Here is a 22,886-nt window from a genome sequence, read left to right on the forward strand (position 1 = left end):
AAAGGTATGACATCACAATATCACTGTAAAAACTACACCTTCATTACTATGATTTTTAAGGTTCATTCATAAAAACTTTCTCCAACACAAACTATTGAAGAACTGAGATTTCTGCCACACTGTGAAATAAAAATGGCTGGAGAGTCTAACATGAATAATTAAGAGGCTTTTAGAAATCTTTACTGTCTATGAATCCAGCTGTTAGCTATAGAAATGCACAGCAACTGACCAGTATAACCATAAATTATATCCACACTGGTGAATGCACCATCTGTTTTTCATATGTGTCTTGATCTATTATTATAGGTCATCGATCTGTCCATGTCATTCAGGCAGAGACCATGCTGTGGAGACATTCTATGTAGACCCACAGCATCTTCTCACACAGTATAACACACAAAAATAAAATAGAATAAAAATGAAATAGAATATAAAAACAGTAAAATGTGGCAAAAAAAAGTTTCACATCTGTTTTAATAGATTTTAACAGAATAACCTGAGACGTCAGAATGAAAGTAGGCCAGTTAGGATTAGCATCATAGCCATCAAAGCCATCATAAAAAAATATGTGTAAAAGCAGGGAGTCATTACATTTGTATGTTATAATGTACAGTACATTTCCTATGATAAACATGTGTATGGCGTTATTTTTGTGCCACTATTCTGAGCTCACATAAAAAAAAATTTGCAGGTGCAAGTGTTGCATTTTGAGGAGAAATTTATTTTGAGCGAAGAAAAGCTAAATTTAAGTGAACAAAATTCATTGCTGCTTGCAAAAAATGTATTTCAGTGTTTGCTATTATCCATACACACACACACAATAGCAGCCTCTCTCGCTCAGTTTTTGTATTTGCACTTGCTTACAAAACATTAGAGCACTTATGCAAATATGTGATGTCTTGATAAATCGAGCAGATATTTGAAGTTTACACAGCACCATTCTCGCATGAAAATATCTTAAAAGTTTATTTTGTGACCCAGAAAGAGTAATATTTCAAACTCCGCCACTCTGTGTTCCTCCGCCACTGCCTCGTTTGAGTTTTGGACGAAATGGATTCTGGAATATTGCATTTCGTCATTTTGAGCTGATTGGAGACCAAAACAGCCAATCAGATTTTTTTGCATCCACATCTGTGATTGCCTGGTTTTGTGGCACAAATATAACAGTGTACAGAAAGAGTTGAACGCGCACAGGCAGAAATGTTGAGAGTGCAAGCAACACATTGTAAGCAAGCGCAATTGCAAAAACTGAGCGAGAGGCGCTGCTATTGTGTGTGTGTATGGATAATAGCAAACACTGAAATGCATTTTTTGCACGCAGCAATGAATTTTGTTCACTCAAATTTAGCTTTTCTTCGCTCAAAATAAATTTCTCCTCAAAATGCAACACTTGCACCTGCAAATTCTTTTCACGTGCGCTCAGAATAGTGGCACAAAAATAACACCATACATGTTTGTCAACTGCTGGCAAGTTTGTATTCACAGCCCCTTCCAATGCTGTCATACATGTCATGCATTTATGACCATGGGGTAAAAAAAAAAAAAAAAAAAAAAAAAAAAAAAAAGGATTACATTATTTTCAGGTCTTTGGTAGGACATTCATTCATTCACCACCAAACGTCTGGTGACCACCTCTCTGTTATGCAGAATCAGTAGGAGGGTAACTGCTACATGGTCCTTTGGTTTATAGTCTGTGGTGTGCAGAGTGAAAAGCACCATCAGCAGTAGTTTGCAGTCAGGAGCAGACTCTCTCCTACAACTCACACAAAGATGCAGTGGACTCATATGACCAGAACCCAAACCCGAACCCAAAGGCAGGGTAGACTGGTTCGGTGAATGTGGTGTGGAAGGTGTGCAGGAGGGTCAGTTTGTCCGAGCAGACTCGGTAGAAGGACACAGTACCAGCAGGACAGTCCACATACACTGCTATTCTTTTAGGTAGAGTAGCACCATAGGGAAGATAGACAACATGTTCTCTCTTGTTGTGCCAAAAAGAATATTTCTCTTGAGTGCAGATTAGACTCCAGCACTGGTCATTCCACCCGAGCCTGCAGTCCGCACTGTTCCCTTTCCTGCTGATTCTTTTGTACGTCACTGCTATGACAACTTGCCCTTCCCTCTCCACCTCCCAGTAACAACGACCAGTCAGCCCATTTTTACACAGCACCTGCCAGCAGCAGTAGTCAAACCTCTCTGGATGATTTGGATAGGGCTGTTCCTCTTTCACCACAGTCACCTTCTTGTTGTCGTCAGACAGTTTGAGGTTTCTGTGCGCTGTATTTGGATCCAGTTCAAGCCCACAGAAATCTGAAAGAAACAACAGCACAAAGTATTATTCTATCATCCAACCACAGACTCACAAAACAAATATTTTTTGTTTTTTGGAGGTAGAAGTGACCACATTTGAAGGTGGTTCGATACCCATCTGCTCCAGTCTGTGTGGCAAATACCCTTGGGCAAGATACTAACCCCAAATTGACCGATCAGAGTAAGAATATGTGTGAATGTTAGATAGGACTTACATAGAAAGAGCATAGAATACGTGGCAGGGCTCTAGAGTGCGACCAATTTGGTCTGCAAAAAAAATCTGCAACCTTCCCTGTGGTCAACACACAGACAGACATTATGCCCCTATCGTGGACTAAACCAATCAGAGATAGTAAGGGGCGGGACTTCTCTGATTGGCCGTGGTCCAGTTGAAAGTGCAGGTGGAAGTGGGAGGTGGGTAGCTTGAATAAAGCGATATCAATTCATTAAATCCTGAATTGACTTTTAAATATAACTGTGTTTTGCCAGAAACGCCAGATTCTCAGATTAAAGCTCACAAAACCATTTCAACAACAACCAAACAGCAAATGAGAGCAGGTACACGGATTCCACACAAAGACGTAAACACCGGACCCGACGCATCAGAATCAACTTTGTCTTTCTCGGCTTTCTCACCCAACGGCCCGTAGACGGACACGCTGTCGGAGCTTAGCGATTCTGATGCGTCCGGTCCGCGCTGTGATTACGTCTTTTTGCGCTGATTCTGAGCTGCAGGTTTTGTCTCTCTCCAACCAAAATTCACCGAGCTGAATTTTGCTGTTTTGCTTCCACGACTATTAAAATCACACTTCATGCACAGCTAGCTCTCTCTCTATCTCTCTCTGTACTTCAAGAACAGTTTCCCATCTCCAATCTCTGTTTTCTGTATTATTCATTCGCTTATTACCCACCAGTCTACCATTGTTTACAACGCTGTCGGCTGCTGTCTTTTTCTTTTCTTTTTCTTTTTTTTCACTTAAATGACCTCGGACAAGAAAGCCTATTTTTTCTGTTGTTCAATACTGAAGAAATTTAAACTTTATATGGAGAACATTGTAGAATATTTTTAAGGTTATCTGCTATAAAAAGCCAGACCAGGAAAATCTCCTTCATGTTTTTCTGTGTTTTATTCTCAGTTACTTTCACACAAAGGCATCTGCTGTGATGTTCACAATTCAGATGAAGTCAGTACTGATAAATGATCAGAATTATAATATTTCTGACTGTCTGAGGCTAAGTTGAATCGAATCGGGACTTTGAAAACCGGAATCGAATGGATTATAGAAATCAGTGATGATACCCAGCCCTAGTGAGCAGCCTAGGCACGACAGAAGTGGATGTAGCTGTAATAGGAAAAGAACTATTGCTAACTATTCTGTTAAGTTAAGGCCTGATCCTTCTGAAATTCATAGCCAGTGCTCTGACACGGTGTCATCAATCTTTGGATGCTGAAAAAGCACAGTGTATCCAGAAAAACACATTATATTATATAAATTATTATAAAATTTGTGTGCGCCTAACTTTTGTGCCTGTACGCCCATGGCAAAAAGTTAGTCTAGAGCCTTGCGTGGGAAAGATAGGGTAGAAAAGCACTGTTTAAGAACCAGTCCATTTACCATTTACACTGACACAGACATCGCCATTTGGTGATATGTGACGTTACAATTCTAGAAATTCATTCATCAAAACTGGAGCTCATACTTCTTGAACAGTGAGTTAGTAAAACTAACCACACAGCCGCCATATTATTTGTCAGATAATTGCATTAAAAATGCTGCAAAAGGCACAAACATAGCCAAAATATCCAGTTTACGGACTCCAATTAGCTGAAATGAATCCTAACAGACAATTGACCATGACTAAACAGTGAAGGAGGCCATGACCCTAATACTGCAAAGCTGGTTTTTGCAGATTAGTTCCTCTTTACATCATAGGAAAATTGAAATTTTAATATATGAATGTTTCTTACACTTCCTCAGACCAGGTTTCAGTTGCTGTTCTCCACAATGGTCCAACCTGAGGGAGGAAAAGTGGAAAAACAATTTATTTTCTCATTTATTTATTTCTACTATCGAGTTTTTAATAATAATTTATTATTTAGGGCCCTATTGTATCTGTTCCGTTTCTTATTATTATTCAGGCAAAACAAATGCCTTTTGAGGGCTTTAACATGCTCAAAAACTCTTGAAATTTTGCACACGTGTCAGGTCTGGTGAAAAATTTTGTATTTTAATGGTTTTACATATGAGCATTGTAAAATGGCTCTGGAGCGCCACCTATGCGTTGTTAAATGCAGTCCTACGAACACACAGTTTAAGCTACATGAATCAAATTTGCCCCACATGTGTATCATGCTGACACGAACAAAAAAGTCACTGGGACCATTGATGCAAACCCAACAGGAAGTCCGCCATTTTGGATTGAAGGTGACATTTTGGCTCCCATTTTGCCATTTCAAGGGCTTGTACTTTTGCGAACTCCTCCTTGGGATTTGATTGTATAAGCTTCATATTTGGTAAGTATCAACTACACACCTGGGCCATGTGAAATTGCGGAGCTTTTGAGTTTTTGGGAAATGGTATGGCCGTGGCGCCACGGTGAATTTCGATGATTCGCCATGAAGATCTTACTGCCTCTCATTCTGTCATACATTGTCCAATCTTGACCGAAGTACACACATATGATAAGGCTCCACCCCTGAACATATTTCAACAGCCATATTTGACATCAGGGAGAGCGCCACCTAGTGGGAACAGGAAATGTCCTGTTTTATACTTTGATATACTGATTTTGTGGTGGGTGACGTGTGCAGCCTCATATTTCTCCAGGAAAGCCTTAAGGAGTTGGCAATACATTGAAATGTGTGCGTTTTCAGGAAAGGGTGTGACCCCAGCAGCATGGTGAACACTGATGTCTCGCCATGAAGAAACAAATTAGTATAACTCAAAGAAATCCAGTCTGATCAGTACCAGACTTTACAGGCATGATGACAGACCTGCCCTGAATAGATTGATACGCCTATTGTTAGGAATACACAGAGCACCACCTAGTGGGAACAGGAAATGTCATGTCTTATACTTTGATATACTGGTAGGGATGGGTATTGATAAGATTTTCAAGATTCCGATTCCATTTTCGATTCTGTTTAACGATTCGATTCTTTATCGATTCTCTTATCGATTCTTTTTTTTAAAAAAAGGAGAACACTAAGGTCGATTAGCTTAGAACTTTGTTTTATATCTTCTCTTTGAACAAGATAGAAATTTAGGAGTAACATGGCCTTACAAACCCAACAGTGACATCTTAAGAGATCCTTAAGAGATCCAGCCTATGGCTGTTCAAGGGGGTGTCACGGGGTCCCCAGGAAAACAAATTGTAAATGTAAAATAATAAAATAAATATTCTTCTGTAGCAATAACAAAGTATAACATAAATTGTTCTGTAGCAATTACACAACAATATCCAGTAATGTCCCTGCCTACAATTAAACACATTCACTTACCGAAAATCGAGGGCATCTGCTGTGGCGAATGGGTGCAAGCCTTTTACCACAAACTTAGACACTGCTCAGTGACATTCGTATATTCTGGCCTGAAAGGAGACGCTAACGGTAGACTGCAGCGAGAACTGCCAGCATCTGAGCCAACCAATTCGTCGACTCCTTCAAATGCGGCCGACAAATGCGTCCTTCATTTCCCCGAATTTAAAGGATGGGTCGGGTGTGTCCTTCGTGGCCCACCATATCCCAGAATTCATAGCGCGGCCCAGCCAAATTTCAGCTGCCAACAATGGCGGCCGCTACTAAGTTTTAAAATTACTCTTATTCATCTTTCTGGGTCACAAAATAAACTTTTAACATATTTTCAGGCGAGAAAGAAGCTGTGTAAATTTCAAATATCTGCTTGGTTTATCAAGACATCGCATATTTGCAAAAGTGCGCCGACGTTTTTAGAGACGTCTGTTAGCCACCCGCTGGATAGCAAGCCAGGGGGGTTCAGTGGTCACTCGAGCCGGAGAGAGCAGCGGAATCGCGGCTTCGTCGTTTTCAGATCCCCGCTCTTTCGCTACTCAGGTTAAACATGATATATAAGTCACTCGGATAACTTAAAAATGTAATTGTTTGCCTTTTTTTCTGTGTTTTATTTGTTCCGGAGTAAATCGGTTTGGCTGAGATCAAAGTTATTAGATTATTAGGTTAAATAAAATGTTATTAATCTATCTGGTGTGTTCCTCCGGGATTTTCACACAGCTGAATAAACGTCAAACAGAAAACTGATTAAACAGAAGTGTGAGACGGTCAAGAATGTACGCCAGTGTCCTGTTATATTTTAGATAGCAAGGAGCAGACGGCCGTGTTTATTAAACTCCACCGAGACAGCGGTGACGCAAATCTGAAGGCTAGATCGTTCCGTTTCACAGCCTCACACTTCCGGCCTTCTCGGTCTTCGAAGGACCCAGCCCACATAGACCGCGAAGGCCAGGTCCTCCGAAGGATGCAGCCAGTGTTTTGGGACACAGCTTCTGTCTGTCTCTCCTCATCATGGTCACCTAAATGCAGCGCACAGTAATGGCAGGTTTTGTAATAAGGCAGATCGCGCTAACATAATATGCACTGTTAGTTGATTATTTACCTGCCGAATTAACGGGAGAGGACGTACAAACGTTACCGCTGCTGCTGGGTTGAGATTCATGAGTCCGGAGCGGAATTAAAAACACGACATTCATTTAAGGTCATCGCGTGTTTTGTGAGCAAATGCTTTTGCATATTCGTAGTGTTTCCTCCCTTAAATGAAATATCTACTTGCAAGTATTGCAATTTGCCCTGTCGTCATCCGTTCGCGTAAAGTATAACCAAACTTTTGAGCGTTTGAGCCGCTTAGTAAATGACGCTCCGCAACGTGGTGACGTCATTCGGGGCGACTGGAATTGATAAGGGAATCGTTTGCAAAAATGGCAAACAATTCCAAGGAATTGAAACAGTGGGAACCGGTTCTCAACAAGAACTGGGTTTCGATACCCATCCCTATATACTGGTTTTCACAGGTTCATCAGGTCCACCTCAAAAGCGGTGAATATTAACATCAGTCCCTCATGATGCTTCAGTGAGACAATTGTGAGTTTAAACTTAACGGCGCACCCTGGTGGCAAGCTGGTTCACCATGAAAGATGAAGTGGCTTTTGAGGGGCTTAGAAAGCACAAGAACTCTTGAAATTTGGCCCACACCTCCAGTGTGATGAAGGCTTTCTTGTTATGTGATCATTTTTATGGAATATTGCAAAATGGCTCCACAGTGCCCCCTAAAAAATTTCAAAACATCAGCCCCTGCTCCGTGTTTCATCTATGAGTGTAAAACCTGGTAAGCTTATGTAACATATCAAGATGTACAAAAAAGTCTCTTGGAGCAATATCCCAAATCCAACAGGAAGTCAGCCATTTTAAAATTAATGTGTAATTTTGGCGACATTTTCCCCTCTTTTCAGGCCTCGTACTTTGACGAACTCCTCCAAGGAATTTTAATCAGATCGACACGATCTCCAATGCAGGGAATCTAAAGACCTTTGTGACGTTAAATTGTGAAGCTTTTTACGTTTAGGGAAACGGGGTGGTCATGGCGGCACGTGGAGTTTCAATCACTCGCCAAAAAGCAGTAATCTGCTGTCACTCAAAAACACAATGTCCAATCTCTCCCAAACTTCGCAGGCATGAGTCAAGAGTCAAGCTCGGAAATATTTGACAAGAAATTTATCAGTAATGGTTAGAGCGCCACCTAGTGGGACGACTATAATTATCATTGAATGAAATGAAATTTTAGCTGGTGGTTCTACGCATGAATTCCATCAATGTGACATCAGATCGGAAATGCTTGGTGTAGGTGGTGGGCGTGGCTCGACGCGCCGGGGTGTGAGGGCCCTCATAACGCTGCTTGCAGCTTTAATTTCAATGTTGCTTCTATATTTTATATATTTGTTGCTTATTATTATTATTATTATTATTATTGTTGTTGTTGTTGTTGTTGTTGTTAGTAGTAGTAGTAGTAGTAGTAGTATTAAAGTTCAATATTAAAATTCATTGTATTCCATACTCCGTGTTATCTAATTTTTGTTTGTATTAGTGAAGGCTACAAATGATCTTCTTATAGCCTCTAGAAAGAGAGACCACATTTCTCTCATACTCCCTCTCTTCGTTGGCTCTCTGTTAAATCCAGAATTGTATTTAAAATCCTTCTCTTCACATACAAGATCTTACTTCTTGTTCCTAGTATTTAAAAGTAGAATGGGAGGCAGAGCATTCAGGTTTCAGGCCCCTATTCTGTCGAACCAGCTTCCAGTTTGGATTCAGGAGGTAGACACTATCTCTACTTTTAAGATTAGGCTTAAAACTTTCCTTTTTGCCAAAGCATATTACCCATGATGCACTGACATGTTTAAATAACTATTTATATTTTTTCAAAATAAATCCTGTTTACTTATCTCCAAAATATAGGGGCAGCATTTGGAGCAAGAGGTCATCACCAATATTGAGTGAAACCTCAGAGGTTTAATTATATGATTAATATTCAAAAGTATTTTAATTAGTAATTAGTAGGCTGCTAATTTTCTGTTCGTACCTGAGTGTTTCCAATTGGCATTGTCTATCCTTCAGGCCAAAAGAAAGGAGAGTCACGCCTTGGTCTCCTGGATGATTGTAGCTCAGGTCCAATTCTCTCAGATGGGAAGGGTTTGAACTCAGAGCTGAGGCCAGAGCAGCACAGCCTTGTTCTGTGACTTCACAGCCTGATAGCCTGAAATTGAGTCAGTTATGTTTTTCTGAAGTTAGAAACTTCCTTACAAATTTTGGTAACAGATATTTGAAAATTACACAAATAAGAAAATGAAAAAGATAGCAGATAGTACCTTTGTATACCACTGTACTCCACAAGTAAGTCAGTTACATTATTAAAAAATCAAATCAATCAAAGAAATGAAATAAAACCACATGAAAGTTGTCCAATTTGATGATAAAAATCATAAAGTAATATGTAATGTCACTTTATCATTTATAAATGAGGATACTGTGGAGTCCTGACCTAAGAGTTTGAAGTACACAGTGATGACTCTCCAGTCCAGCAGATAAAAGTTGTACTCCTGAATCCTGCAGGTCATTGTTGCTCACATCCAGTTCTTTTAGATTTAAGGACTGTGTGCTGATAACTGTAGAAAGAGTTTCGCAGCTTCTCCATGACAAGTTACAGCCAATCAGCCTGTTTATAAACAAACCATTAGACATGTTAAAATAACAATGATTTTTAAATTAGCACAAAAAGACAGACAGAATTGATGCAAATCAACATCAACTACAGATTGACACTTTTTCCCATAAGCCCAGTTAAGTCTGGATAGTTTTTTTACCTTAATAAATTCAATTACCATTTAAAAACCTGCAGATTGTGTTTAGCTTCGTATGATATAAAAATGTGTTTGATGATCTCAAATATGTAACTAATACTAAAAAACTAAACTAAAACTAAAACAATAGCCCACAAAACCAAAGAGAAATTAAGACATGTATGCAACACTGTGTGTTGCAATCAAGAAGAAATTTGAATAGTAATTAAATTTACCAAGACTAAGAATAAAAAATGCCGCAAAACATAGACGAGCATCAGCCAACACTAACATTCCTGACCTGAGAGTTTCCAGTTGACAATGTGGACCCTCCAGTATGGTAGAAAGCATCTTCACTCCTGAATCCTCCAGGTTGTTGTTGCTCAGGTCCAGCTCTCTCAGACAAGAGGACTGGGAGCTGAGCACTGGAGACAGAATTTTTACACTTTTCTCTGACAGGTTACAAGAACTCAACCTGAAAAATTAAACAACAACAGAGAAAACCATTGAAAACATATTTTAAAATCATCATATGAGTATCAATAGTAGCTAACCAATGACTTTTAATAGATATCACAGCACTTACAAAGCTTTGTTGGAGGCTTTAACCACAGGCAGTAGCTTCAGAAGAACCTCCTCTGAAGCTGAATATTTCTTCAGGTCAAAGACATCCAGATTTTCTGATGATAATAAGATGAAGACTAGAGCTGACCACTGAGATGGAAATAGATCATTCGTGTAAAGATTTCCTGAACTCAATGACTTTTGGATGTCCTCCAATAGAGAATGATCATTCACTTCATTCAAACAGTGAAACAAATTGATGCTTTTCTCAGAAGGGAGACCATCATCAAGCCTTTCCTTGATGTACTGGACTGTTTCCTGTGAGCTACTTCCTGTCTTTCTCAGTAGGCCTTGTAAGAGAATCTGATTGGTCTCCAGTGAAAGACCCAGAAGGAAACGGAGGAACAAGTCCAGGTGTCCATTTGGGCTCTGTAAGGCCTTGTCCACGGCCCTCTGGTGGAGATTAGATTTACTTCTTGAAAGTCTAGAAATCCAGGATGATTGTTGGAGTTCGTCCAGCAGATTGAGTCCAGCGCTGAAAAAGGTAATATGGACATACAGAGCAGCCAGAAACTCCTGAACACTCAGGTGGATAAAAGAAAACACTTTGTCCTGGCGCAACACTCTCTCCTCTTTAAATATCTCTGTAAAAAGTCCTGCATATACTGAGGCACTTGTGACACTGATGCCACAGTCTTTCAAGTCTGATTCATAAAAGATCAGGTTGCCTTTCTGTAGCTGCTCAAAAGCCAGTTTTCCCAAAGACAGAATCATCTCCTTGCTTGCTTGATTCCACTGTGGATCAGCATCAGTTCCTCCCTGATGCTTGACCTTCTTCACTTTGGCTTGAGATATCAAAAGGTGGATGTACATCTCAGTCAGGGTCTTGGGCAGCTCATCTTTCTCTTTAGTTTTCAACATATCCTCCAGAACTGTAGCAGTGATGCAGCAGAAGACTGGAATGTGGCACATGATGTTTAAGCTCTGTGAAGTTTTGATATGAGAGATCATTCTGCCAATAAGCTTCTCATCTCTGAATTTCTTTCTGAAGTAGTCTAGTTTTTGAGCATCAGTGAACCCCATAACTTCTGTCACAATGTTTACATACTCAGAAGGGATCTGATTGGCTGCTGCAGGCCGTGTGGTTATCCAAAGGCGAGCAGAGGGAAGCAGATCCCCCCTGATGAGATTTGTCAGCAGCACACTGACTGAGGTGGATTCTGTAGCATCAGTCAGGATCGCAGTTTTGTGGAAGTCCAGAGGAAACCGACACTCATCCAGACCATCAAAGATGAACACAACCTTAAACCCTTCAAAGCTGCAGATTCCTGCTTCTTTGTTTTTAGTAAAAAAATGATTCACAAGTTCCACCAAACTGAACTTTTTGTCTTCCAGTACATTCACCTCTCTGAAAGTGAATAGAAATGTTAAGTGGATGTCCTGGTTGGCTTTGTCTTCAGCCCAGTCCAAAGTGAACTTCTGTGTTGAGACTGTTTTCCCAATGCCAGCCATTCCCTTTGTCAGCACTGTTCTGATTGGTTTGTCTTTAATGGGTGAAGCTTTGAAGATGTCTTCACATCGAAGTCTTGTTTCTGGTCTGTCTGGTTTCCTGTGTGCTTTTTCAATTAGTCTGATCTCATGTTCCTTGTTGACCTCTTGGCTGTTTTCTATTTTGAAGCAGACCTCTGTGTAGGTCTCATTTTGAAGCTTAGATTTACCTCCTTTTTTAAGTTTTTCAGCTGATTCCTGAAACTTTTTCATCAGGTTGGATTTGAGGTTTTTCTGGAACTCAGCAAAACCCTCTAAATAAACAGTGAAATGGTAAGAATAGATGTGAGTAAATGTCAGTTGTGAAAAAATGGGGTACATTTATGTAATTGTGATAGTTGTCAATGGAAAATAAGCAGAATATGGTTAGGATGGCAAGGACAGGTTCTTAGCAAAAAACAGTAATTATCCAAATTTCTGTAGCGGTTTTGTTCATCAACATTAAAATATAACTGTCATGTCCATGAGTGTGGTAAGTGCATTTCATATCAAAGCAATTAATAGGTCCTATTCTTTATTATTCTTTTCACCTCGCAGACCCACTATTGCCATTTCTTGCTATCGTCTCAGATCTACCATCTGTGTATTAAGGTAAAGAACAGCATCTGAAGTTATCAAGTCCATCTCTATGCCATGGTTCATAACAAACTGAAAATATAATAAGATACATTTTCTGTCTGAATTATGGTCATCACAAAGTGCACCTGATACCAGGAATCATTCTCATATGAGTGTTAATCATTCCATGACTTACCTGCTTCAGGTTCTGCATTTGGGTCAATTAAAATCTGCACAAGGTCATTCCTATCTAGCTTCCTCAAAACCTTTTTGGTGACCTCAAGCACGTTTTCACAGTATGTTTGCAGCATCTGATCCACTGTGTCTGGCCTGTCTGCCTTATCTAGTCTGCTCTTTGGGATTATTGGGAAGCGTTCCAGGACGTCAGACTTTTGCAGGTACCACTTGAACTCTTTTAACTCATTGTCTCCCAGATCTTTCAGTGCTCTCAGGAGCAGCTCTTCACGTGTTGAATTTGACATCATGTTTCCCTGCCAAAATCAAAGAAAATCGCATGTCTGAAACAGTTCTATAATTGCTGGGGTGATTCACTGCGGCTGTAATTATTCTTTTTTATATTACTACTTTGTTCAAACTAAAGGTAAGTAGCATAAGGACTCCATAAAAATGACAAAATAAAAGTTGACTATAAACTTGTTGTCCCTTTTAAAGGGGACAAGAAAAGGAAACTCTCAGGTGTCACAAGGAAGGACCAGCAGAAATACTTCAGAAACAAATGTGTGATGCCAAACCTGCAGATATCTAAAGAAGGAGAGTGAGGGTTTAGCACAGATTCTTTCCACCATGAATCAGAAATCCTAACTTGGACTTGCTATGTTGTCAAATATTAGAAGAAACCCTCTGTCAATCCACTGGAAATTCAATCTCCCAGGAATACAGTGGAATTCCAAATCTTATGAAGGTTTTACCCAAAAGGGAATCAGAGGAAATTCTTGGAAATTGTAAGCCAGCAGGAAAACATTGAAAATCCAAATCTTCTTGAATCTACGATCTAACATGGCAAAAATGAGAACAGAAAAAGCCAAAAAATATAAGGTGATTTGCAGGTTCAAAGTTTGGGCAGCGGTTGATCCCGCTGGTGATATCAGATCATCACATTAAATCACCCGATTTCCAGCTGCACCTTATCATCCTCTATCTGTCTGACTTTTCCATGTACATGGTTTAAAGCAAAGTTTCAAAAGTTTCAACTTTAAATTTTCACTTCAATACATGTTCTTCTTTTCTATGTTGTACTTAACATAGAAATGTTAATAATTCCATCACAAAAGAGATTATGTTAAAATGAATGTTCATTTGAAAATGAGCTAATGATAAAGTTGATGAATGATGAAGTTAAATTGGATAAACTGAATGAAACGTAGTATAGTATATTCATATGTAATTGAATTTTAATATCAGAATCAGAATTAATAAAGTATTCTGATTCTGAATATACTTCATGTTTCATTCAGTTTATCCAAATTAACTTAGTCATATTAGATAGATATGATACAAACTACTGCAGCGTAGTACCTGTAATACCTACAGCATGCTCTACTTGCTCTAATAGCAGTCAACAGTATTGATTATATGGCCAACTATTTCAAGAATTTTTGAGATGAAAGGAAGGCTAGAGACTGGCCTTTAATTAGCTAAGACCACTGGGTCTAGAGATGGCTTTTTAAGTAATGGTTTAACTACTGCCAGCTTGAAGGCCTGTGGTACATAACCGATTATTAGACATAGATTGATCATATTTAAGACTGAAGCATTAATCAATGGTAGGACTTCTTTGAGCAGTCTTGTAGGAATGGGGTCTAAAAGACACGTTGATGGTTTGGAGGAAGTAATTACTGAAGTTAACTCAGAAAGATCAATTGGAGAAAAGGAATATCAGTAGTACTGAAAGTAGCTATAGATGATGTTATATCTGTGAAATGATTATGAGTAATTTTCTTTTCACTCTGACTTTTTGTCAGGCTGGCTACAGTGCTGAAGAGAAACCTAGGCTGGATCTTATTTTCTTCAATCAGTGATGAATAGTAAGATGTTCTAGCAAAAAAGCTCTCCATAAAGGAGGAATTTTTTACCGAGCAACAAACTATTTCCTGTTAGGGGCTTTGTCTGTGACCCAGCGTTTTAAGTTTTTTTTTTGTATTTTTTGATTCCTTTGGTTATATTGGAAATATGTTAAGTTCTTGTGTGGTTATTATAAGTTAGGATTTAGCTGAGTTTAGTCTAATTTATGTTTCTCCTATGTTTCGGTGTTTGAGTCTTTTCCTATGTGTCATGTGTTCTCTCCTCGTCTATGTAGGTTCCTCTTGTGTCTCTCTCCTCTGTGTCCCTCTCCCTCTCTCGCTGCCTCTCTTTGTCTCTTGTCTCAAACTTCTGTGTCCCAGTTCATGTCTCTCCAGGTTTTCTATTTTATTTTGAAAGTCTTGTTTCTATGTTTAATGTGCTTAGTTTTACTTTTCCCTGTGGTGTCATGATTATTTGTGTCAGCTGTGTCTCCCCAGGTATTTCCACTTCCCTCATTACCCTCCTGTGTATTTAGGTCCTCTGTCTCCCTCTGTTTGTTGTTGGTGCTTCTGTTTTCCTCCGTCCATGTCAGGTCAGATTCCGGGTACCTCATAATTCTGTTCAAGTTATGTCAAGTTTCATGTTCACAGTTTTTTTTGTCAGAGTTACTCTTGTACTCCTGCTCAGAATCATGCTCATGTCTTGTTTTTCATAGTTTACACAGTCTAGCTTTTCCCAGTTTAGGTTTTTTGTTTTGTCCGCGTCCATTTTGCCTTGTTTTATATTCATGTTTTTTGGCCAAGTAAACAGCCCATTTTTTGTTAAGATTCCGTTTCATGTCTGCAATTGGGTCCACTCCACAAACACACCGGATGCTCAGACATAATATTTCCAGGCTGAAGGATGATCTTTTAAATTGTACATTTGAGAATTATACCAGGAAGTCAAGTACTTCTGATTTGAGTCATACGTAGTGAGGAGGCTAAATTATTAACAAGATAAACAGCCTCTGTTGGAGTAGCGTTCAGGTAGCTGCTCTGCTCTATATTGGTACAGGGCATAGAAGATGCTAACAGTGGGTGCATTATATTCTTAAACTTAGTTACAGCACTTTCAGAAAGACATCTACTGTGATGAAGTCTACTCTCCACTGCTGTGTAATTGATTATTGTAAATTTAAATGTTATCAGGAAATGATAAGAGGAGAGAGGATTTTCAGGAAACATTGCTAAATGTTCAGCTTCTATGCCATATGTTAAAACAAGATCTAAAGTGTGATTAAAGTGGTGGGTGGGTTCTTTTACATTTCGAGAGAAGCCAACTGATGAGAGATGATGATGAAAGATGAGATAGCCTTTATTTGTCAGTTGCAGGTCTTTTGCCCACAACCGAGATGACAGACCTTGCCGACCGTACATACAATACACAAACATCACATTGGGGAGACAGGTCAGGCTAGGTAGCGAGGAAAAAAACATCAAAATGTGTAACACAAAAGGATAATACAGGAATGCACAGATATCAACACACCATAGCACAATAAACACAGACAGCAACATGGGAAAGTGTTCCAGTATGTACATGTGATCTGGGACCGCTGCAATCTTCGACTGCGCCTCCAGCTGACCCGATGTCCACATCAGAGGGGAGGTAAGCGTTGGAGGTGGCGTTGGATCCGGGGTAGGGAGGGTGATGCGTCAGTGAGTGCTTATGAGTATATGTATGTGTGTACGTGTCCATAGTTCAGCTGAGACAGTGTCCTTCGCCCTGCAGTCTTCCAGTCTTCCAGCCAACCCAGGTGGCCTTGCATGGAATGGGAAGGAACAGACTCAACACAGTCGTTATCAGGGTGTTTTTGTTCGGCTCCAGCCTTGAGCCCACAGCTGGTGCCAAAGGGGTAGCCAGATTATGATGGTAATTTTTCTTTTGCAACAACTCATGAAAATTTCAAAGCTGTTCTTTAACACTCCGACACTGGTCTCTCAATCTCCCGTTGGAGAACCGCGAGCTTCCCCATGATGTTATCAAACTTGCGTTCCGTGGTGTTGTCATTCTTTTGCTCAGAGAACCGATTCTGAGAACTCACGACTGCAGTCAGCTGTTCCACGATGTAATCCAACTTTCGCTCAAAGGTGTTATTCTGAGCAGGCCTCTCCTTGATGTAATCCAATATACGCTCAGAGGTGTTATTCTGAGTATTCACAGCAGCTGTAAGCGTCTCCAAGGTCTTAACCATGCTGCTCTCAATGAGCCCGTTCTGAGAAATCGTGCTTCGTCCCATTGTTTCGATCCCAGCGGGCAGCCTTGGGGGGGTTTGAACAGCCGGTTCCGCTTTCTTAATTCTCCGATAAGCCAGGACCAAGCCAGCTCCGATCAGCAAGAACCCTGTTATCATGGTTCCGAATAGGTAGATATCTTCAGCATTAGGGATGGGTATCGTTTAGGTTTTATCCGATACCGGTTCCAAACCGGTACTTTTGAAACGGTGCCGGTGCTTAAACGGTGCTCAAACCGGTGCTTAAAGAATGGAGAACACAAAATTGGTCCAAAAACCTCTCATGTTCAGCTGTTTTTTTTGTAAAAAGATAACAAAGTTAGCCTTTTCTGCAGCTATAGGGCATATATGGTATCACTCTTTGCTGGAAGCAGTGCTTAAACAATGGAAAAAACACAAACTTTGTCCAAAAACCTCTCATGTTTAACTGTTTTCCACTTTTTCTATGGTCATTTTAGCCTTTTTGGCAAGGGTGAAGGGAGTATCTGCCATCAAACAAGAAGACAGCCGCATGTAGCTATGATGATGTTTGCTACATGCATTAATTTAATAATGTGGTTAGCCTACTCAACGTAAATTACACACGAATAACATTAAGCTACTCACGCAGAGAAGAACGGCTGCTGCCGCCATCATCATCCGTCATCATTTCTGCTACACTGGCAGGGCTACGGGCCAGGACTCTCCTCTTCGGGTTTTTGGGGGATGTTGCTAACTCCGGGTCCGATAACAGGCACCACACCCGCAGTAGATGTGCTCGGTGTGAGGTCTCGCAGCAAGCTATCAAATACGGCGCATTTTTCAGCTTTTAAAAAAAACGCTATGCGTCGCCAGGTGTTTCATCAGATTTGAGGTGTTACTTCCTTTGACAGTATCACAATATCACCTTAAAGCACTTGTTGCAGGCTGCTGAGTTTGCATATTTTGCTGTGAAGTACAGCCAGACTTTTGACCGCTTCGCCTTGGGCATTTTTAATCTGTAGCTCTGCTCTAAAAGAACGTACGTACCTGGACCCGCCTACTATCCTCGGAAACGTAAAATGATTGGCTAGAATTCAAAGTGTATGACATCTCAGGGAAAAAAAAGCACCGAAATAAAGCACCGAAATGTGCGCTGCTTTTCGGTCTGGTTACTACCGTTTATGTCAGAACCGGTGCCATCATGGCACCGGATACTGGTACCCATCCCTATTCAGCATCCTCGATCGACAGTCCCGCCAGGCACACGACCCTCCATTCCTGCCTCCCGTCCATCGTGTATCTGACAGGGAAAGTCCCTCCAGGGCACTCGGGCTCTCCTGAGCCCAGACTTCTCGTTGAGAAAAGGGTGTCAATAGCATTCAGAGACCAGTTGATCAAATCAATAATTCTCTTTAGGTTTTAGAAACAGACTGTGAGAGAGTGTTCCAGGGAAAGTAATACAAAAAACACGAGACTAGACAAGGACATAAGAACTAAGCAGGGAAGATAACGGAGAGGAGAGGAGAAAAAGTGTGTCCGCCTCCTCCGAGAGCCAACATTTAATCTGTTATTAGACTGAGTCTAATAACATTTAATCTGTTATTAGACTGAGTCTAATAACAGATTAAATGTTGTGTTGAGGCTATCATTTTTAGCGTCTACATATATGTTAAAATCACCCAAAATAATTATGTGAGGTGAGCACTAAATCAGATAAAAAGTCTGAGCATTTTTGTGGGGCTTAATAAATTTGGCCAGATTTCTAGAAATGAGAGCTGCTCCATCCAAAGTGGAATGGATGCAGTCTCTCCTAACAAAACCAGGTTTCCTCCAGAAAGTTTCCCAATTATCTATAAAGGCCACCGCACCAATTCAATATTGATTTTAGTGACCTCGGATTGACGTAACCGGTGTCATTACTGCCGATGTGAATTATAATTTTACTAAATTTACGCCTACCCTGAGCCACAAGTTTTAAATTTCCCTCAGTTTCCCACAGGCAGTACTGTGTTTTGCATTGTATATATATCACAAACGTCTGGATCTTGATCTTATTCCAAAAGTAATCATTTCCTTCTTTTTTTCTGCTTTTATTTGTAAAACAGTTGAAAAATCAACTTTTAGCAAAAAAATATAATTTCCATTAAAGAGCTTGCTTGCACATACTGCTGGATTAACCATTAAAGAAATATAAATGATTTAGTAATTACCTGTACTGATCATTTAGAGCAGATGTGGCACAAACCTTATACTGGGTGGTGGTCTAATAAATTTGTTAAGCAGAGTACATACAAACATGTTTTTATAGAATACGTTGCATTATTGAATTATTGCCAGTTAAACAAAGTGTCACATTTGCTTGCCTTCCTGTAAAAGTCACAGTCCATTGCTGCAATAAACAGATGTATTCAGGGATTGTGATATCCATGAGCTAAATGAGAATTACCAGTCAAAGAATCAACACTCTAGAAATATCTAAATGTTTGAAACTGTCCCTGTTTCACAGTGTTTGATGTCATGACTGTCATTATGTATGCAAATCCATCACATCACATAAATGTCAGTGTCTATTGTCATTCAGTCTTGCACCCTTAAATTCTCACCTCTATTCTGACATACAGCATTAAGCTTACAAATAGATCCTGTTTGACTGGTTGTGATTCTGAAGAATTCAGAGCATCAACCTAACAGGTCAAACTGCATAACATCTTCCCATGAAACAAAATGAAAGATGAAAAGCAAAAACAAAAACAAAAGCACATTCCATTATTTAATCAGTGCCAAAACCCAAACCGTCTTACACAACAGCTTTATTTCCTCACTGTTGCACTGAAGAGGGGACTGCTTATGGCATTATTTTTGTGCCACTATTCTGAGCACACGTAAAAAAAAATTTTTACAGGTGCAAGTGTTGCATTTTGAGGAGAAATTTATTTTGAGCGAAGAAAAGCTAAATTTGAGTGAACAAAATTCATTGCTGCGTGCAAAAAATGTATTTCAGTGTTTGCTATTATCCACACATACACAATAGCAGCCCCTCTCACTCAGTTTTTGTATTTGCGCTTGCTCGCAATGTGTTGCTTGCGCTCTCAACATTCCTGCCTGTGCGCGCTCAACTCTTTCTGTACACCGCTATAAGTGCTCTAACAAAATGTTAGAGCAGCGGTCCCCAACCCCCGGGCCTCGGACCAGTACCGGTCCATGAGTCGTTTGGTACCGGGCCGCGAGAGTTGAGGCTCAGGTGTGAAATGTATAGTTTTCAGGGTTTTTATCGGTTTTCAGCGTTATTTTGTTATCATTTTTATTGTTTACTCGATTTTCCTGGGTCTTTTCACGTGTGTTATGAATAAATCTTCTTTTTTTCAGTACCGGTACTAGTTTTATTTTGTTGTATTTATCCGTGACACCTTAAAGGCCGGTCCATGAAAATATTGTCGGGCATAAACCGGTCTGTGGCGCAAAAAAGGTTGGGGACCTGTGTTAGAGCACTTATGCAAATATGTGATGTCTTGATAAATCGAGCAGATATTTGAAGTTTACACAGCACCATTCTCGCATGAAAATATCTTAAAAGTTTATTTTGTGACCCAGAAAGAGTAATATTGTGTGTGTGTATGGATAATAGCAAACACTGAAATACATTTTTTGCACGCAGCAATGAATTTTGTTCACTCAAATTTAGCTTTTCTTCGCTCAAAATAAATTTCTCCTCAAAATGCAACACTTGCACCTGCAATTTTTTTTTTACGTGCGCGCAAATGTTTTTCACGTGCGCTCAGAATAGTGGCACAAAAATAACACCATAACTGCTTGGACCTGGTGCATACAAGCTCCTAGATCACATTTACCAAAGACCTAGTTTTACTTTGGCTGGTTTACAGTGATTATTATTATTGATTATCCATTATTTCTTCACTTTCTAATGTGATTAATAAACTGGAAGAGTCTACTAAATCTGAATAGTTTAAAATGTGAAAACAGTTACCATTAGTAGGCGGACATTTAAAAAACTCCCCCAAATCACAAAGCTGATCAACCAACCAACCATCCAACCCAATTATTTTCTGTGCATTATGATTTATGTGAAATGACCAATAAACTCTGTGTAACATTCTAATTTTTTAAAATATACAAAATGTTTCAGAGAAACTAAGATTAAATTAAATTAAGTTTTTTTTTTAATCAAATGACATATCTCATGTGTGATGCTGATTGTCAGTACATGTGATGGAATTTTAAATCTCATTATTCACACAATTTTTAATCCCAGCAGTTTATTTCTTTTTCTGTATCACCTGAAAACATTTTAGTGTTCAGTCTTTAACACGTTCACACACACTCTCTCTCTCTCTGATGGAAGATTTCAAGTTCAGTATCTCACCCACAAACACTCAGACACTCGTGTGGGCCTCAGTAAGGTTTCAGTAACCTTTTCTTATGTTAGTCAGTTTGTGCTCTGTGTAACTTGAAATATATTCTGTTTGTATAAAAGAATAAGTCCTAACCACAGTTTTATTTTCTGTGTTTCAGTAGAAATAAATACATTTTTGTTTCACAGGCTTCAGGTTCAAGTTTCTGTGAGAGTTACACAAAAATCTGAAGCTTTTTCTCATTGCATTTCAAAGTAATTTCATTATATTTAATGATTTAATGAGCTGGTATTAAGATTTACCACAAAGACCGAATTCACACACACACACACACACACACACACAGAGGAGAGCCGTCCCTACCTTTCTGCTCATTGTCACCTGTAGAGAAAAAAACAGCGACTTCACTTCTCAGCTTCTGATTGTGTCTGATGTTCGTTCATCGCTGTCAACTCTTTGAAACAAACAAAAAAACAACAACAATGAAAACTATTACATCAATCACCACAGATCTCAGTGGAAACAGGGTGACTTATATGAGGCGGGGCATGTGCAGAGGGCGGAGATTATTCCTCCTGTCAGTCTTGTCAAAGTGAGTCTCGGCTGAAACACAGAAATCATTCAGACACTTTAAATTTAGCATTTCACGCTGCCGCCCCATGTGCTGGGTTATTAAGGTGTTCAGGCCAATTAAATGACTCATTTTCATTGCTGTAATAGTTTTCTCTGTAGTATCAGACCATCAGCCTACCTGTGTTTAACATGCAGGTGAGGTCAGCTCCAAACCTTGTGTAGTTTGGATCAGGGCAGGCTGTAACCTGTTCAGGAATGATTTTCCTCCTGCAGTCTGAGGAGAAACTGACAGAGGTGTTTTTCAGTGGCATTGGTTACTATCAGTGACTCCAGCCTGGAGAAGCCCCCCGACTGACTGCACAGTAAGTGCAAACAGAAGGATCCAAACACGGAAGAAGAAAAATAATGCCATCAATCAAATTCAAACTTTTTTGTCTTTGCTGTTTTTCTGATTGTTCAAACAGTTTGATGTAGCAAACGCAGCATCCAGTTCATCTGAGAGGAAAATGGTCCTAAGACTCTGAGACTGACCATAAATACCAAGAAACACATATAACCAGAGCACAAATGGGCTTGAGGGCTTCAGGGTTCTACTCTCACTGACCAATCAAAGAGCTTTAGACTGCAAGTCACTTTAAGCTCTTTATCTGCCTCACATCCACAGCCACCCCTCAACCCAACATGCCCACTTTGGATGATATTTGGGATGCTTGCCCTCTGAATCCACGCACAGGTGAGACTCTCTCACCTACAGACTGCTCATAAATGCCAAAAACACACATTAGTACACATGTGCATCACATACAAGCTGACTGCTGCTCAACAAGTATTTTTTAATCGGGGCAAACGCACAGTCAGAAGAACAGGAGAGAAATCAAAACAAGTCAGAGAGCAGGTCACTGAAAACAGCACTTCATAAATGTGACCACACGACATCTCATGCTGGAGCTCCTGCAATCCACCGCTAATTGTTACCAGCAGAAAAACAAGACTTACTTTGCGCAGGAGACACTGAATGAGTGCATACAGACATTTATGGGTGTATATGCTATAATCACTATAGTAATAGGTAGACCAAAATGCCTGAAATCAGCCATGTCAGCACCAAAGAAAGAAGAAAATCACTTTTCTGTGTGACGACTGGCCAGTCAGAGGCTGATCTTCCAAAAGAGATTTCTATCTCTTCTCCGTAGAGAGCATCTTTAAGCACCAAAGGGCTTTCTGAGCTTCCTGCTCGAAAATACTATGTTCAAGAGTTTTTCTCTGCAATTACACACTCTGTATAAACAATCTTGGTATAAATAAAACTAACACATGAGAGTGTAATTTATTTTTGTATTTTA

The 22,886-nt window shown here is 39.8% G+C and overlaps 1 protein-coding gene across 1 annotated transcript; it reads right to left on the reverse strand.

The window, feature by feature from the left end:
• Nucleotides 1–1,578: 1,578 nt before the first annotated feature.
• LOC146372299 (NACHT, LRR and PYD domains-containing protein 3-like) lies at nucleotides 1,579–21,439 on the reverse strand. The gene is made up of 8 exons (XM_084954072.1): nucleotides 21,334–21,439; nucleotides 12,539–12,833; nucleotides 10,259–12,038; nucleotides 9,974–10,147; nucleotides 9,375–9,548; nucleotides 8,916–9,089; nucleotides 4,277–4,323; nucleotides 1,579–2,307 (listed from the first exon to the last, which is right to left on the reverse strand). The coding sequence occupies exons 1-8, from the start codon at nucleotides 21,343–21,345 to the stop codon at nucleotides 1,754–1,756; spliced, it is 3,210 nt and encodes a 1,069-aa protein (XP_084810198.1). The 5' UTR covers nucleotides 21,346–21,439; the 3' UTR covers nucleotides 1,579–1,753.
• Between the last annotated feature and the right edge of the window lie 1,447 nt (nucleotides 21,440–22,886).

Source organism: Perissodus microlepis, chromosome 15 (assembly GCF_051167445.1).
Source record: "Perissodus microlepis isolate ML-2025 ecotype Zambia chromosome 15, ASM5116744v1, whole genome shotgun sequence".
Classification (NCBI taxonomy): Eukaryota; Metazoa; Chordata; class Actinopteri; order Cichliformes; family Cichlidae; genus Perissodus; species Perissodus microlepis.

Bases quoted from the DNA above. Each gene is read 5' to 3' on its own strand.
- LOC146372299 (XM_084954072.1), bottom strand. The intron at 9,549-9,973 runs GTCAGGAATGTT...GTTTATAAACAG, and splicing joins TGTCAACTGGAAACTCTCAG to GCTGATTGGCTGTAACTTGT. The intron at 2,308-4,276 runs GTAAGAAACATT...TGTTTCTTTCAG, and splicing joins GAAACCTGGTCTGAGGAAGT to ATTTCTGTGGGCTTGAACTG.